The sequence below is a fragment of the Stegostoma tigrinum genome, chromosome 22 (genome assembly GCF_030684315.1).
Source record: "Stegostoma tigrinum isolate sSteTig4 chromosome 22, sSteTig4.hap1, whole genome shotgun sequence".
Classification (NCBI taxonomy): domain Eukaryota; kingdom Metazoa; phylum Chordata; class Chondrichthyes; order Orectolobiformes; family Stegostomatidae; genus Stegostoma; species Stegostoma tigrinum.
The window spans coordinates 15,917,074-15,934,415 of record NC_081375.1 but is presented as its reverse complement, the minus strand read 5'-3'; the positions used below and the strand labels follow the sequence as shown (position 1 = coordinate 15,934,415).

General features: G+C 41.7%; 1 protein-coding gene across 1 annotated transcript in view; it reads left to right on the top strand.

Moving 5' to 3' along the window:
- LOC125463872 (dynein axonemal heavy chain 17-like) overlaps positions 1 to 17,342 on the top strand; it is a 364,283-nt gene that overhangs the window by 272,853 nt on the left and 74,088 nt on the right. The window contains exon 47 of the mRNA XM_059653668.1: positions 3,881 to 4,073. Coding sequence (XP_059509651.1) covers positions 3,881 to 4,073 — 193 coding nt within the window. The remainder of the gene's footprint in view (positions 1 to 3,880; positions 4,074 to 17,342) is intronic.

The window sequence follows — 17,342 nt, the reverse complement described above, 5'->3', positions numbered from 1 at the left end:
CTTACTGTATACCTGTACACCATTAGGCTTATTATTGCATAGCAAACTGAATTTCATTAAGATATTTTTGTGCAATCATGACAAATGTCAATGCTTGGCTACTATTGGGGTAATCTGGGCTAAAATTCAAGAACAAATAGTCCTTTCAATATAAGCACTTTCAGCTTTCACTGCCATTGTATGAAGGGAATATTCAAGTCTGTGACTACACTTCAAAAATAATTAATTGGTTGTGAAAGACTTAAGGACAACAAAATTACTGTCATTCCTTCTAAATACCCCTCCAGTTCTTTTAGGCAATAATTAAACTAAGAGGAATTTTGCGACAGCAGTTTGACCTTTTGAGATATCAAAGTGTGAGGCTGGATGAACACAGCAGGCCAAGCAGCATCTGAAAGGAGAGAAAGTTTGACCTTTTGGGTTACTTTCACACAAAAACAGGGTAAACTACCCCAGGATCTAGTCAGAGTAGAAATGAAAGAATAGGCAGGATAAACAAATGGCTTGAGAGATGGTGCAGGAGGGAGGGGTTCAGATTTTTGGGACTTTGGGACCGGTTCTGGAGGAAGTGGGACTATTACAAATTGGATGGTCTATACCTGGGCAGGACTGGAACCAATGTCTGAGGGGCTGCTTTTGCTAGCGCGGTTGGGGAGGGTTTAAACTATTGTGGCAGGGAGCTGGGAACAAAATGAGGAGGAGAGTGGACAGTAAGGAGGTAATAACTAAAGCCTGTAAGGAATTAGACAATGAAGTCAGTGTGATGAAGGGGAAGAGTAGACAGAGAGCAGATGATGAATGCAAAGGGACAGATGATCTGAGGTGCATTTGTTTTAATGCGAGAAGTATAGTAGGTAAGGCAGATGAACTTAGGGCTTAGATTAGTATCTGGGAGTATGATTTTATTGCTACTACTGTGACTTGGTTGAGGGAAGGGCGAGATTAGCTACTAAATATCCCAGGATATAGATGCTTGAGGCAGGATAGAGGGGGAGGTAAAAGGGGTGGAGGAGTTGCATTACTGGTCAAAGAGGATATCACAGCTGTGTTGAAGGAGGGCACTATGGAGGACTCGAGCAGTGAGGCAATATGAGCAGAGCTGAGAAATAGGAAGGGTGCGGTAACAATTTTGGGGCTGTAGTACAGGCCTCCCAACAGCGAGCATGAGATAGAGGTACAAATATGTAGACAGATTATAGAAGGATGTAGGAGCAACAGGCTGATGGTGATGGGAGATTTTAATTTTCCCAACATTGACTGGGATTCACTTTGTGTTAAGGGTTTAGATGGAGCAGAATTTGTAAGGAGCAACCAGGACGGTTTTCTAGAGCCGTATATAAGTAATCTGGGAATGGGCCATATTGGACCTGGTTTTGGGGAATGAGCCTGGCCAGGTGTTTGAAGTTTCAGTTGGGAATTAATTTGGGAGTAGTGATCACAATTCTGTAAGTTTTAGAACACTGATGGACAAAAGTGAGAGTGGTCCTGAAGGAAGATTGCAGGATTGAAGGAAGGCCAACTATAGCAAAATTCGGCAGGAGCTGGGAAATGTGGTTTGGGAGCAGTTGTTTGAGGGTAAATCCACATTTAATATGTGGGAGGCTTTTAAAGAGAGGTTTGATTGGAGTGCAGGACAGACATGTCCCTATAAAAATGCGGGATAAAAAGGGAAAGATTAGGGAACCATGGATGACAGGTGAAATTGTGAGACTAGCAAAAAGGAAAAAGGAAGCATACCTAAGATCTAGGCGATGGAAAACAGACGAAGCTTTGGAAGAATGTCAGGAAAGTAGGACCAATCTAAAATGAGAAATTAATAGAGCTAAAAGGGGTCATGAAGTACCTTTAGCAAAATGGGTTAAGGAAAATCCCAAAGCCTTTTATTCATACATAAGGAGCAAGAGGGTAACTAGAGAAAGGGTTGGCCCACACAAGGACAAAGGAGGGAAGTTATGCGATGAGTCAGAGAAAATGAGTGAGATTCGTAACGAGTACTTTGCGTCGGTATTCTCCAAGGAGAGGGACATGACGGATGTTGAGGTTAGGGATAGATGTTTGATTACTCTAGCCCAAGTCGGCATAAGGAGGGGGCAAGTGTTGTGTACTCTAAAAGGCATTAGGGTGGACAAGTCCCCAGGTCTGGATGGGATCTATCCCAGGTTACTGAGGGAAGTGAGAGAGCAAATAGCTGGGCCTTAACAGATGTCTTTGCAGCATCCTTGAACACAGGTGAGGTCCTGGAGGACTGGAGAATTGCTAATGTTGTTCCCTTGTTTAAGAAGGGTAGCAAGGATAATCCAGGTACTTATAGACCAGTGAGCCTGTCGTCAATGTTGGGGAAGCTGCTGGAAAAGATATTGAGGGATGGGATCTATTTACATTTGGAAGGAAATGTGCTTATTAGTGATAGGCAGCATGGTTTTGTGCAAGGAAGGGGTCATGTCTTACCAACTTGATAGAATTCTTTTCAGAAGTGACAAAGTTGATAGATGGGGAGAGGGCTGTAGATGTCATATACATGGACTTCACGAAGGCGTTTGATAAGGTTCCCTATGGTAGGCCGATGGAGAGAGTGAAGTTGCATGGGGTCCAGGATGTGCTAGCTAGATGGATAAAAAACTGGCTGGGCAACAGGAGACAGAGCGTTGTAGTGGAAGGGAGTTTCTCAAAATGGAGAACTGTGAGCAGTGGTGTTCCACAGAGATCTGTGTTGGGACCACTGTTGTTTGTGATATACATAAATGATCTGGAGGAAAGTATTGACAGTCTGATTAGCAAGGCTGCAGATGACATTAAGATTGGTGGAGTAGCAGACAGTGAAGGGGACTGTCAGAGAAAGCAGTAGAATATAGCTAGATTGGAAAGATGGGCAGAGAAATAGCAGATGGAGTTCAATCCAGGTAAATGCGAGGTGATGTATTTTGGAAGATCCAATCAAGAGCAAACTATACAGTAAATGGAAAAGCCCTGGGGAAAATTGATGCTCAGAGAGATCTGGGTGTTCAGGTCCATTGTACCCTGAAGGTGGCAACGCAGGTCGATAGAGTTGCCGAGAAGGCGTACGGCATGCTTTCATTCATCGGACGAGGTATTGAGTACAAGAGTTGGCAGGGCACGTTACAGATATGTGGGACTTTGGTTCGACCACATTTGGAATACTGCATACAGCTCTGGTCACCACATTACCAAGTGGATGCTTTGGAGAGGGTGCAGAGGAGGTTCACTAGAATGTTGCCTGGTATAGAGGGTGCTAACTATGAAGAGAGGTTGAGTAGATTAGGATTATTTACATTGGAAAGACAGAGGTTGAAGGGGGACCTGTTTGAGGTCTACAAAATCATGAGAGGTATAGATAGGTTGGATAGCAAGGAGCTTTTACCCCAGAGTGGGGGACTCAATCACTAGGGGTCATGATTTCAAGGTGAGAGAGGAAAAGTTTAAGGGAGATATGCATGGAAAGTTCTTTTCGCAGAGGGTGATGTGTACCTGGAACGCATTGCCAGCAGAGGTGGTAGACGCGGGCACGATAGCGTCATTTAAGATGTATCTAGACAGATACATGAATGGGCTGGGAGCAAAGGATACAGATCCTTGGAAAATAGGCAACAGGTTTAGATAGAGGATCTGAATCATCACAGGCTTAGAAGGCCAAAGGGTCTGTTCCTGTGCTGTAATTTTCTTTGTTCTTTGTTCTTTTTAATTTTTTCTTTGATCTCACTTGCATACCTGCTCGACCATGATTTAGAATGTCACGGTTAAAAGTCTGTGAACAAATTATCTTTCCACTCTTTGTCCTCATTTATAATTGTCCAATGTACAAGCTGGAAAAATAAGAGAAAATATCAAATATTTACATTAACAAGTGATGATCTTCTTACAGACTTGTTGGAGGTTTGGTATCAGAGAAAATACGCTGGGGTGATTCGATAGCCATGTTCAAGGAACAGGAAAAAACACTGTGTGGAGATGTGCTCCTTGTTACAGCTTTTGTTTCATACGTTGGATACTTCACAAAAAAATACAGAAACGAACTTTTGAATGAACACTGGCTCCCTTTTCTACAAAAATTGGAGGTGTGATTTTTAAAATTATTTTAGAGAACATGGATATCAACTTAGAGAATATCAGTCTTTTTCCTATTTTGGCTGACAAATAAGGTTAACTGTCAGATGTTCAAACTTATAATATTAATCTAAGTGTTCTAATAGCGTTGATTCAATTGTATTGGAAGTAATGTTGAAATTTCACCAATCAAATGTTACGTCATTTGTTTATTTAATGTATTTGTGGCAAGGCAAACATTTATTTATTACTATTCCCAGCTGATCATAAGAAGGTGGTGGAGACTTTCTTGAACTACTGCAGTCCCGGTTGGTGGGGGCACTCTCAGCATGCTGTTAGGTAGGGAGCTAACCTCATGATGATGAAAGAATGATAATTTGTTTTGAAAAATCAGTGGAGTGAGGGAGAGAGTTAGAAAGGAACTTGGAGATAATGGTTACAGAGATAGTAGGAACTGCTAATGCTGGAGAATCTGAGGTAACAAGGTATAGAGCTGGATGAACACAGCAGGCCAAGCAGCAATTAAAAGAATAGCATCAGAGTGAGATGTGATAGAAAAGTACCATTGGGCCTGAAAAGAAGAATCTACAAGATAGTTATGAGACTGGCCTTACTTTATTCTGCAAACACCTAGACTATATCAAGAGGAGAGGAACAATTACTGGATACTAACGGGATATTGGGATGCTGAGATGGATGCACAGCGATGAGAAAGGGCAAGATCAGAAATAACTACATAGGATCGGAGAAGACTGAAGAAGTATTGATCAAAGTTAATTGAGAAGAAATTTAAATGCTACAGTGCTATGAACCAGATCAAACCTCCTCAAAATATAGCAAAGAGATAGCCTGGACCCTGACGTTTACTTATTCGAGGCAAGTGTAAGGCATTGCATTCCAGGTGCATTTCGATTGGTCAACAATGACACTTTGAGCAAAACACACTTTATTCTTATGCTACAGTTAAAATATAGACAAGATACAAATAAAAAAAGAATTAGCTTAACTGTAACTCTTAATACTTAACAAAATTATACTTTCATTATTTTAATTGTTCCAATATAGCAACATCCTCTCAACACCCTTGGCAAAGGCAAATAGAAATAAAAATTCAAAAACATGAACCTAGCAGCAGAGAGAGCTGTGACTTCCTTCAAAATCCCAACTACACCAACTGAAAGCAAATCTGAAACCTGGAAACCCTGGGTCATCTACAAAATACCTTGCAAGAACTGTGACAAACACTACATTGGACAAACTGGCAGGAAGCTAGCCACCAGGATACATGAACATCAACGAGCCACAAAACGACATGACCCACTATCACTCATATCCTTACATATAGATAAGGAAGGACACCACTTTGATTGGGACAACACACCCATCCTAGGACAAGCCAAACAGAGACATGCACAAGAATTCCTAGAAGCATGGCATTCCAACCGGAATTCCATCAACAAACACATTGACTTGGAGCCAATCTACCATCCCCTGAGAAAAAGAACAGGAAATGACATCACCAACCCAAGGAAACCTAACCAGATAAATAGAAAGCGGGACATAACACCAGCGCTTCGTCGGAGGCTCACTGATGATGTTACCTAGAATGGTGACAAAACATCTGAAAACTAACCTTCCAGCTCAGCGAGCAAACTCACATCCAGAACCTCAACCTGAGCTACAAATCTTCTCAAAACTCGCTAGCACCCTGGGTCTGTGTGAGCTTGACTGTATCCACTCTTGCTTCTTTTGTCTAGTAAAAAAAATCTAGCTGCACTAATGTACAGACAGAACAGACAGCTTGGTATCAGGTTTACAATATGTGCTTTCAAGAGAAATGATACGAAACAAATCCTTCTTGTAGGCACATCTCATCACAATGGTCATATGTTAGTAATGGGGTGGAAACATGATGTGGAATGGATGTGGAACTGTCAGGTGGATAAGACAAGTAAGATCTTAAACTTGTTGGAAAGAATCAGTGGTGAAAGATTTAAATGTGACAGGACTAACAGAAAACTTGGTGACTAGTTTGAGAAAAAAGAAAAGTAGCCAGCAAGCCCCCAGGTGAAATGAGAGAATCTGAAAGGAAGATGGAAGGAGAAAACTTTGTGTATTCTATGTGAAGTACAGCATGCATTGGGAGATAAACTCTCTGAAATTGACATTATTCTGACACCATCCCGCCCTTCTCTGGGTTTCTGCAGGTTGGGATTGAAATCAAGTGGGCATTTCCCCCAGTTCAATTAGGTAAATAGTTAAGGTAATTGCTATGATCTTGATAGAGACAAGTACTTTAAAAAGTAATTCCAGTTACTTACTGAAAGGGTGAAATCTCAAGATTTCACCATTTTAAACTGAATAATTTGTTTTACTGTAAAAGTGTCAAACAAAGCAAACCGTAAATATAATTTTTGACAGCTATCTATAATCCAGAAGTGACATAAGTTAAAGATGATTTAACAAGCAAATTGTTGTCAGTTAAGCTATAACTTACACGGAGTCAGCTAAGACAAATCACATGAATTCATTCAGCAGTTATTTTAACAATATTCATTTTGTGGGATATGGGTGTCACAGGCTGGGCCAGCATTTCTTGCCCATTCCGAGTTGCCATTGAGAAGGTGGTGGTGAGCTGCCTACTTGACCCACTGCTGTGCACTTGCTATGGGTTGACCCATAATGCCCTTAGGAAGGGAATTCCAGGATTTTGATCCAGTGACAGTGAAGGAGTGAGGATATATTTCCAAGTCAGAATGTTGAGTGGTTTGGAGATGAATTTGAAGGTGGTGCTGTTCCCATATATCGGCTGCCCTTGTCCTCTAGTTAAAAGTGGTTGTGGGTGCTATCTGAGGAGCTTTGGTGAATTTCTGCAGTGCATCTTGTAGATAGTACACACTGCTGTTACTGAGCATCACTAGTGGACAGAATGAATGCTTATGGATGCAGTGCCAATCAAGTGGGTTGCTTTGTCCTGGATGGTGTTAAGCTTCTTGAGTATTGTTGAGGCTGCACTCATCCAGGAAATTGGGGAGTATTCCATCATGATCCTGACTTGTATTTTGTAGAAAATGGACAGGATTTCTGGAGTCAGGAGGGGAGTTATTTGCCACAGTATTCCTAGCCTCTGACCTGCGGTTATAGCCATTGCGTTTATGTGGTGAGTCCAGTTGAGTTTCCAATCAATGATAACTCACAGAATGTTGAAAGCAGGGGATTCAGTGATAGTAACACCATTGAATGTCAAGGGGCAGTAGTTAGTTTGTCTCTTATAGGTGATGGTCATAGCCTGGCTTTTGTATGACATGTATGTTACTTGCCACTTGTCAGCCCAAGCTTGGATATTGTCCAGATCTTGTTGCATTTTTACACAGACTGTGTCAATGTTTGAGGAGTCAAAAATGGTGCTGAACATTGTGCAATCAAGAGCAAACATCCCCACTTTTGACATTATGATGGGGGGGAAGGTCATTGATGAAGCAGCTGAAGGTGTTTGGGCCTAAGACACTTAAAGAATAACTCCTACAGAAATGTCTTCGAGCTGAGATCACTGACCTCCAACAACCACGACCATCTTCCTATGTGTCAGGTATGACACCAACCACTGGAGACTTTGCTCTCGATACCCATTGATTCTAGTTTTGCTAGGGATACTTGATGCCACACTCAGTCAACTGCAGCCTTGATGTCGAGGGCTGTCTCTCTCACCTCTGGAGTTCAGATCCAGGAGCACGTAGTTTGTCAAGATCATTCAAAACTTTGCCTTCCTCACAAAGAGTTCAGCTCCTCCCCTTTTAGGAGCTAAAAACTGTTCTTCAGTTGACAGCAGTATACAACTAACGTATTCCACAGGTACCCATTTGCTTTCAATCTGACTCCATAGAAACCTGGAGAAATCTGGAGAACTTCCTCAGCTCAATCTGGATGCTGCAGACTCATAAATGCTATATTCAAGTAACAGGGGCAACTGCAACAAATATATATTTACTTATTGTCAGCTTCTGGACCTTACCTCTCTTTCGATCTGCCTGTACTACATGCAGGGATCAGCATCTTCTACTAAGCTTGGAAGATTCTGTTTCCATTGATGCATTATAAGCACTTTCAGTATCTGCAGAAGTGTTGGTTTCCAACCTCTGTCTCATTTTTTATCTCCTTGGGAATTGAAAGGTTCAATTTTGTTTTCAGTTCGGGTATATGTAAAATCAAAAATACAGCCTTTGAAAGCACAGACTCCATCACATAATTAAAAGCTAATTAAGACGTGTTTTAATTCTCAATTCAAGATTTCACAGTCAGTGAACCTATTTCCAAATGTATCAGCAACTCACCAGATTCACTGAGTTAAGTGCATAACAGGAACAGCTTCTTCGGTAAAATTGACAAGCTGGGAAGGTTTTGATCAGTGAAATCAAAGAGCCCCAGCTACAACCATGTAAGGGGGTGCTGTTCAAAATATTTATCTTAAAGAATGCTACCACCATTTGACAAAGATCCAGTAGTGTTTTACGAACCATCAATATTTATCTTCCATTAATGCCTGAGACCTTTTGTGAAGCATGTTATGGACCAGACCAACACCAACACCACAAAATATGTTAAGAAGATAGCCTAGATTTGAACATTTTCTTATTTTAAAGGCAAGTGCCAGGTGTTGTGTTTGGATACAATTCAATTGGTCAAATTACCAGATTTGAAGCAAAACACTCTTTAAAGATACACTATAGTCAAAAACAGTAAAAGAAAGAAGAAATTGGAATAAGTAACTCTGTTGAAAAATTTAACAGAATAATACATTTTTTAACTACTAACAATAACTGTCCCATTATAGGAAAAAAATCCCATCAACACACACTTGGCAAAGGCAAATTCAGTAAACTAGATTGCTTCACAGGCAATTCTGTAGTCCGGGAGGAGAAACAAATCAAGAGAAAACTCTGAAAAAGAGAGTAGCAGGGAGGTATGTACTGCCACTTCCAAACCCGGCCTCAAGATCCCAGCAACTGCTACTCAAAAACAAAAACTGAAACTCCTGTGTCTGCGGGAGCTTGATCCCACTCATTCAGGCTGCCTCAACTGTTCCAACTTGTAAAAAACCAAAGGCGTCACAAGTTCTTCCTTTAATGAATTCAAAAGGACAGTTCTGTACCTCTATCTTAAAACCTCTCTTCAAAAAAAAGGACAAAATGCACATCCTAAAGCCATAGCATCATCACAAACAAAATATATTTTTTCTAAAAAATGGGGAAAACACTGACTTAAGATGGTTGTACTAGTCACTTGACAAGATTGAGGTTGGCTCATGAGATCAATGTGAGATAACAAAGAGAGTCTAAGCTCAAATTTTATTGAAAGGTGCCAAAGCTCATTATGAAGAAATTCCAATTTTTGATTTGCATCTTGCTGGACATTTTATATATTGGGATGACCTACACAGTATCGAGCTTTAACAAAACAGAAGCGCCAGACATAGAAATATGCAAGTTAGCCACATCTCAGGCAAAAAGCTTTTGGACAGAGCAAAGAAAGAAGATGAATCCATTCAGCAGGAAAGAGGCTGACTGTTTCTCTTAAATAAAAACCAAAAGAACTGCAGATGCAGTAAATCAGGATCAAAAACAAAGTTGCTGGAAAAGCTCAGCAGGTCTGGCAGCATTTGTGAAGGAGAAAACAGAGTTAACATTTTGGGTCTGGTGACCCTTCCTCAGAATTGTTTCTCTTCCCATTTTGTCAACCTCTTGGAGGTTAGTGTTAGTAATAAAGCAAGAGGGAGAAACATCTCTAGGAACTCAATGATTCTTCAAATTTTGCTACACTGAATGATATGAGACATCAACTAATCAGCCATGGTGTCAGAGCCAACTCTCACAGCTCAAAACCTCTTAAAAACTTTTAAACTGTATATAGTACACTGTTCCTTTGTACTAGATACTCTTCTTCTTAAACTTCGTGTTTTGAGTTTTTGATGTCATACTTTATTATTTTTCTTGGGTTTAGCATGTAATAATATTCCTCCTATTCAAAACATTTTTCTAACATGTTCCTTTATTTTGACTATTACCACATTTAATTAAAGTGTGATAGAGCCACATGCAAAAAAAAAATTGAAGATATTTGTTGTGTCTGACCTAGATGGTTAAAAAGGGCAATGTTAATGCACCCCTCATGTGGTCATAACAGCAGGTGATTTCTGACTTCTTGGAAGAACTTTACTCACCTTTATCTGCACTTCCTTGCTTCAAGCTTTCACCATGGCATAAGAACAACTTATGCTGCTCCTCTCTGCAACAAGGAAAAGTGATTCAACCAATTAAACCTCCAGCAGCGGCTGCTGCAATATCACAGAATGACAACACCACAGAAGGAGGCCATTTAGTCCATTGTGCCTCACCTGCTTTTCAAACAAGCATCATTACCTAGATCCAATCTCCATCAATCCATGACAAGCACCGTCAGCATACTTATCCACAGCCGCTTTTGCCTCCTCAGAACAATTTAGCATGGCATGGTGGCTCAGTGATTAGCACTGTTGCCTCTCAGTGCCAGGGACCTGGGTTCAATTCCAGCCTCATGTGGAGTTTGCACATTCTTCCCACCTCTGCATGAGTTTCCTCTGAGTGCTCTGATTTCCTCCCACACTCCAAAGATAAGCAGGCTGGGTGGATTGGCCATGCTAAGGTGCCCACAGTGTCCAGGATTGTGCAAGTTAGGTGGGTTAGCTGCGAGGAATGCTGGGATACATGAGTGGGTCTGGGTGGGATGCTTTGCAGATGGTTGGTGTGGATTCAATTTGCCAAATAGCCTGCTTCCACACTGTGGGGGACTCAGTGATCTATGAAAGGGGCAATAAAGACCAAGATTCAGCTAAAAAGAGGCAAGAACTCCCAAGACAAATTCTTCAGCTAGAATATAGCTGTTGACATGATGTTATCATTGCTCAGAGGACTCAGGCCTTCACACAAGTTACTGCTAATATTTGCAACATTCTAATATGTTTCCTCCTTTCCCAGTGAAACAGATGCAATACAATGCCAAACACCACTACCATTGAAGATCTGTGGCTCAGGTTGCGGGGAACCAAGCTGACTAATTTTCTTGCGAACACTTTGTCTCCCTTGTAGGTGACATCATCAGCGTTGTGTAGCCTCTGTTGAAGTGCTGCTGTTTTGTCCTGCTCTGAATTTATATGGTCCATTCTGACATGGTGGGCAGTCTTGTTTCTGGTTTTATACCATAGTGGTATGTAGATGGAGTCTATTTCAACATGTTTGTTAATTGCATTGGTGCTTGAAAGCCTGACCTCCAGGAATTCTCGTGCATGTCTTTGTCTTGCTTGTCCTAGTACTGTAACTTTATCCCAGTTAAATTGATTTCCTTCTATGTCAGAGTGTATTGAAATGACGGAGAGTTGATCGTGCTGTTTTGCTATGAGTTGGTGTTCATGTATCCTGGTGGAAAGTTTCCTGCCCATCTGTCCTATGTAGTGTTTCTCACAGTTGCTGCATGATATTTTATATATCACATTTGTCCTGCTCATTGTGGGCATGGGTACTTTTGTCTTGGAGAGTAACTGGTGAAGTGTGGCTGTTGATTTGTGTACTATCCTTATTCCAAGCGGTCTTAGGAGTCTTGCAGTCAGTTCTGATGTGTTTCTAACATAGGGTAGGGTACCCAGTGTGTTGGGCCTTACAGTGTCTTCTTGGTGTTGTTTGTTTGTCAGGCATTGATGGATGAAGCTGTTAGGATGACCATTGTTTACAAAGGTTCTGTTATTTTTCCGCAGCTCTGAGGTGTTGCAGTGAGTTATCACTCATTTAAAAAGAGTCTTGACACAGCTCTCTTCATGCATGCTGGTGTGGTTACTGTTGTAATTCAGGACTTGGTGTGTGTGTGTGTTGTCTTTCTGTATATGCTGGCAAGGAATTCACCATTGTTCATTCATTCCACTGCTATGTCTAAAAATGGGAGTTGATGGTTGTTCTCTTCTTTTTCTGGTGAACTTGATCCCAGTGAATATGCTGTTAATAAGGTGGTGTATTTCTAACCAGGCTGAGTCAAAGTGAGTGCAGTTCGCCAATCGTGTTGGTTCCCAAATCTGATGATACTCAATGATTCTGTGTTGATTACCAGAAGGTTAATGCCATGGTTAAATCAGACTCATACCCAATTCCAAGGCTGGAAAACTGTGTGGGAAAATGTTGGAGAAGCCATTTACATCATCAAGTTAGACATACTCTGTGGTTACTGACAAATACCTTTGTCGGAGTCAGCAAAAGAAGTATCTGCATTCGTAACCCCAAATGGGCTATGTCAATGTAAAGTACTGTCTTTCAGAATAAAGAGTGTACCAGCCTCTTTTTAAAGGCATATGAACAAAGCTATGGCAGGATTGACTAATCGCGCTGCCTATGTGGATAACTGAGTGATCTTTAGCCATTGATAGAAAAATCACTTGGTACATATGGCAGAGCTTTTTTAAAGTCTACATAAGGCAAAATTGGTCATAAATTTAGCAAATATTGAATTCATGAAGCCAGAAGTGACATTCTTAGGACACAACATCGGTTATGGAAGGATTACACCAAGGAACGTGAAGATGAAGGCCATCGAAGAACTTCCAAAACCAGCTTTGATAAAAGAAATGCTATACATTTTTAGATACACTTTGATAAAAGAAATGCTATACATTTTTAGGACTGAGCAGATTCTACAGGATATTTGCACCAAACTTTAGTAGCTTGGTTGCACCACTGACAGCTTTGTTAAAGAAGTACACAAAATTTTGGTGGACAAAGCAATGCCAGGAGGCATTTGAGTATTTAAAACTAGTGTTAACCACTGCACCAGTTACAGCCACATCAAATTTCTTGAAGCCCTTTAAAATCACTTCTGATGCAATACATGTAGGTGTTGGAGCTGTGTTGGTACAGGAGGATGATCGTGGTATTGAGAAGCCAATCGGTTATTTTTCAAAGAAACTCAATTCCATCAGAGAAAATATGCAACCGTTGAAAAAGACTTATTGAGTTAGGTACTGGACTTACAACATTTTAATCTTTATGTTGTGAACAATGTATCAGGGACAGTTGTCTATACTGATCACATTTTTGGAAAGATTTAAGGACAAGAACACCAGACTAATTTGTTGGAGTCTTGTGTTACCAGCAAACTATTTTCAGATGGCATATAACAAAGTGTAGAGCTGGATGAACTCAGTAGGCCAAGCAGCATCTTCGGATCACAAAAGCTGACATTTTGGGCCTTCTAATGAAGGGTCTAGGCCCGAAGCATCAGCTTTTGTGCTCCTAAGGTGCTGCTTGACCTGCTGTATTCATCTAGCTCTACACTTTGTTATCTCGGATTCTCCAGCATCTGCAGTTCCTATTATTTCAGATTGTATACGTTGCTGGTTGTGAAAGTGTTATTGAGGATGTGTTATCACAGGTTTAAAAGAAAATACGTGTATAAGAGAGAAATGATAGTGTTGAATGTCATATATGCATATAGAATTAGTATGAAATGGGTAACTCTAGATTAATGCATTATGGATTTAGTAATACTGGTGGAAAGATTTAGAAAAAAAATCATCTTTTCATAATGATAGTTCCTTTTCTTCTTAAGGGAGAACATGTGAAGTTAGGTAGAGTGCCTGTGAATTAGAAGGCAGGACGTTAGAATTTTTTTGTAAAAATGATAGTGGGGGAAGAGTGTGTGGTTCCTTTAAGAGGTAAAGTGCTTTTCCAAGCTTGGAGATAAAAAAAATCTGCAAACAGCTGTGAATGCACAGCTGTTTCTTAAATTCTTAAATCGAAACGTATTTATCAATTGGCTGTGTGATTGGCAGTCTAGGCTTATTTTGATGTTAAGACAAGCAGTTTGAATATCAGCCAATTAATTTGAAACAGGCAGTCACAGACTGAAAACCAACTGATTTGAAATCTGGTGTTGACAACCTAGGACCAATCCTATTATAAGAAAATTGACAGGTCATCAAGCCTATATAAGAAGAAGGTTTTTGAAAATCAGTTTGAGAGTGAACTGTCATCCGATGACTAAATTCTAGCTTTCAGAGAAATTTTTAAGCTTGTTGCTTAAGCAGCATTTAAAAGGTACAGGGCACTCTGAGCTGACATTCTTGACAGAAGGATTCAATCAGGAAACTATTCCTGACTGAAGAATAGTGGGAAAGGCACAGAACATTCCAGAAGATACATTCTGACTGTAATTTTGAGAGTGAAAGTTTTAGTTTGTTTTTCTTATTGCTTTGGTTTATGTAAGTGGGTTTTGTATTTATTGGAACAGTATACAGTTAGAATTTTGTTTTATTCAGGAATAGTTAGTAGTTGGGGGAATTGTTTATCTTGTTAGAGTTAGATAAGAAAATTGTTACTTGATACTTAGAAAGTGAGTATCAGGAAAAGCAAGAACTGTAGATGCTCGAGTCAGAGATAACACAGTATGGCGCTGGAAAAATACAGCAAGCCAGAAGCTGTGAAACCTCTTCCAAAAATTCCCACCTTGAAGTTGTCCTCCTCCTTCTGGAAAGACCTCGGTGGATCTCTCTCCCACTCCAACCTCTGGTAATCTCCTCTGATGCTGCCTTGTCGGTTGTGTTCTTCCAGCTCCATATTGTGAGTATCAGGGAGTTTATTTCATTTAACCATCCCTCTAACAGATTTATGGCTGAAAGGAAGATTATACCATTCTTCACATTTCCTTTAACAGATTACAACGTGAAGTGAGCTTCTCTGGGTGTTTTGGTTTTAGCTATTAGACCTCCTCTTTGTAACACTACCCAAAAGACATAAAGTTAGAATAAAATAAACCAAGCTATTCACATATGGCACCATTTGGAAGACTTTGAAATTCACAGCAAAAATATAATCCAACCTATCTCGACACCATCACTTTGCAATCTTCAAATACCAAAATATTCTTCTCTTTAACAGCTAGAAGTCTGGTTTGACTGTTTCTTTCAATTCCCAGTTGAGAGTTTGATATACCTCTTTTGATTAGTGGTGCAACTAAGCTTAAACTTTAGCCTTAAAGAAAACCTTCAAGGTTTCAAAGCAAATACATCTAGTTAGTGTAAGGTTTGGGATTTCTTTTAAAAATACAAAGGTAACTTGTTCCATAACTTCTAAACTAAATCTCTTAACTGCAAAAACAATTTTTCCAGGATAACAAACAGGACTTCTGAAAACTGAAGCCAAAAGATTTCCAATCTATAGGATCATCCCTCCCAGCAAAAGAAAAATCCTGATTCTTCTAAGCTGAAAGCAAGATGACATTTTTCAATATTTATTCTGTTTGATTGTAAATTTCTCTCAATGCAAATAAATTCCCATTATTGCTCCTGGAACAATTTTTAGAAAAAGGTTTGAGGAAGACAGATCAGTTGATCAGTAAAGCCCTTCATATATAGAGACCGGGTCTCACATGCCATGGATACAAAATCCAAACTCCAAAATTAATCATACAAGTTATATGGAGGTAATGTGAACTGCAGATGCTGGAGAATCCAAGATAACAAAGTGTGAAGCTGGATGAATGCAGCAGGCCAAGCAGCATCTCAGGAGCACAAAAGCTGATGTTTCGGGCCTAGACCCTTCATCAGAGAGGGGGATGGGGAGAGGGTTCTGAAATAACTAGGGACAAAGTGGGAGGTGGACCAAGGATGGATAGAGGAGAAGATAGTGGTGGGGAGGGGATAGGTCAGTCAGGGGAGGACAGACAGGGCAAGGAGGTGGGGTGAGGTTGGTAGGTGGAAAATGGAGGTGCAGCTTGAGGTGGGAGGAGGGTATAGGTGGGCGGAGGAACAGGTTAGGGAGGCTGGGACGAGCTGGGCTGATTTTTGTGATGCAGTGGAGGAGGGGGAGATTTGGAAGCTTGTGAAGTCCACATTGATACCATTGGGCTGCAGGGTTCCTAAGTAGAATATGAGTTGCTGTTCCTGCAACCTTCGGGTGGCATCATTGTGGCACTGCAGGAGGCCCATGATGGACATGTCATCTAGAGAATGGTGGGGGGGCGGGGGGGGGAACGACTGGGAGGTGCAGTTGTTTATTGCGAACTCCCCACCTACGTCCGTGACACCACCCAGGCCCTCCACCTCCTGCAGAACTTCCAATTCCCTGGCCCCCAGCACCTCATTTTCACTCTGGACGTCCAGTCCCTATACACCTGCATTCCTCATGCAGATGGCCTTAAAGCCCTCCACTTCTTCCTGTCCCGAAGGCCCGACCAGTCCCCCTCCACCGTCACCCTCATCCGCCTAGCCGAACTCGTCCTCATCCTCAACAACTTCTCTTTCGATTCCTCCCACTTCCTACAGACAAAGGGGGTGGCCATGGGCACCCGCATGGGCCCAAGCTATGCCTGCCTCTTTGTAGGTTACATGGAACAGTCCCTCTTCCGCACCTACACTGGCCCTAAACCCCACCTCTTGCTCCATTACATTGATGACTGTTTCGGCGCTGCCTCTTGCTCCCAAGAAGAGCTTGAACAGTTCATCCACTTCACCAACACCTTCCACCCCAACCTCAAGTTCACCTGGGCCATCTCCAACACATCCCTCACCTTCCTGGACCTCTCTGTCTCCATCTCAGGCAACCAGCTTGTAACTGATGTCCATTTCAAGCCCACCGACTCCCACAGCTACCAAGAATACACCTCCTCCCACCCACCCTCCTGCAAAAATTCCATCCCCTATTCCCAATTCCTTCGCCTCCGCTGCATCTGCTACCAGGATGAGGTATTCCACTCCCGCACATCCCAAATGGCCGCGTTCTTCAAGGACTGCAACTTCCACCCCGGAGTAGTCGTGAACGCCCTTGACTGTGTCTCCCGCATTTCCTGCAACACATCCCTCCACCCCACCCCTGCAAAACGACCCTCAAAGAATCCCCCTCATCCTCACATACCATCCTACCAACCTCCAGATACAACACCTCATCCTCCGACACTTCCGCCACCTACAATCCGACCCCACCACCCAAGACATTTTTCCATCCCCACCCTTGTCTGCTTTCCGGAGAGACCACTCTCTCCGTGACTCCCTTGTTCGCTCCACACTGCCCTCCAACCCCACCACACCCGGCACCTTCTCCTGCAACCACAGGAAGTGCTACACTTGCCCCCACACCTCCTCCCTCACCCCCATCCCAGGCCCCAAGATGACTTTCCATATTAAGCAGATGTTCGCCTACACATCTGCCAATGTAGTATACTGTATCCACTGTACCCATTGTGGATTCATCTACATCGGGGAAACCAAGCGG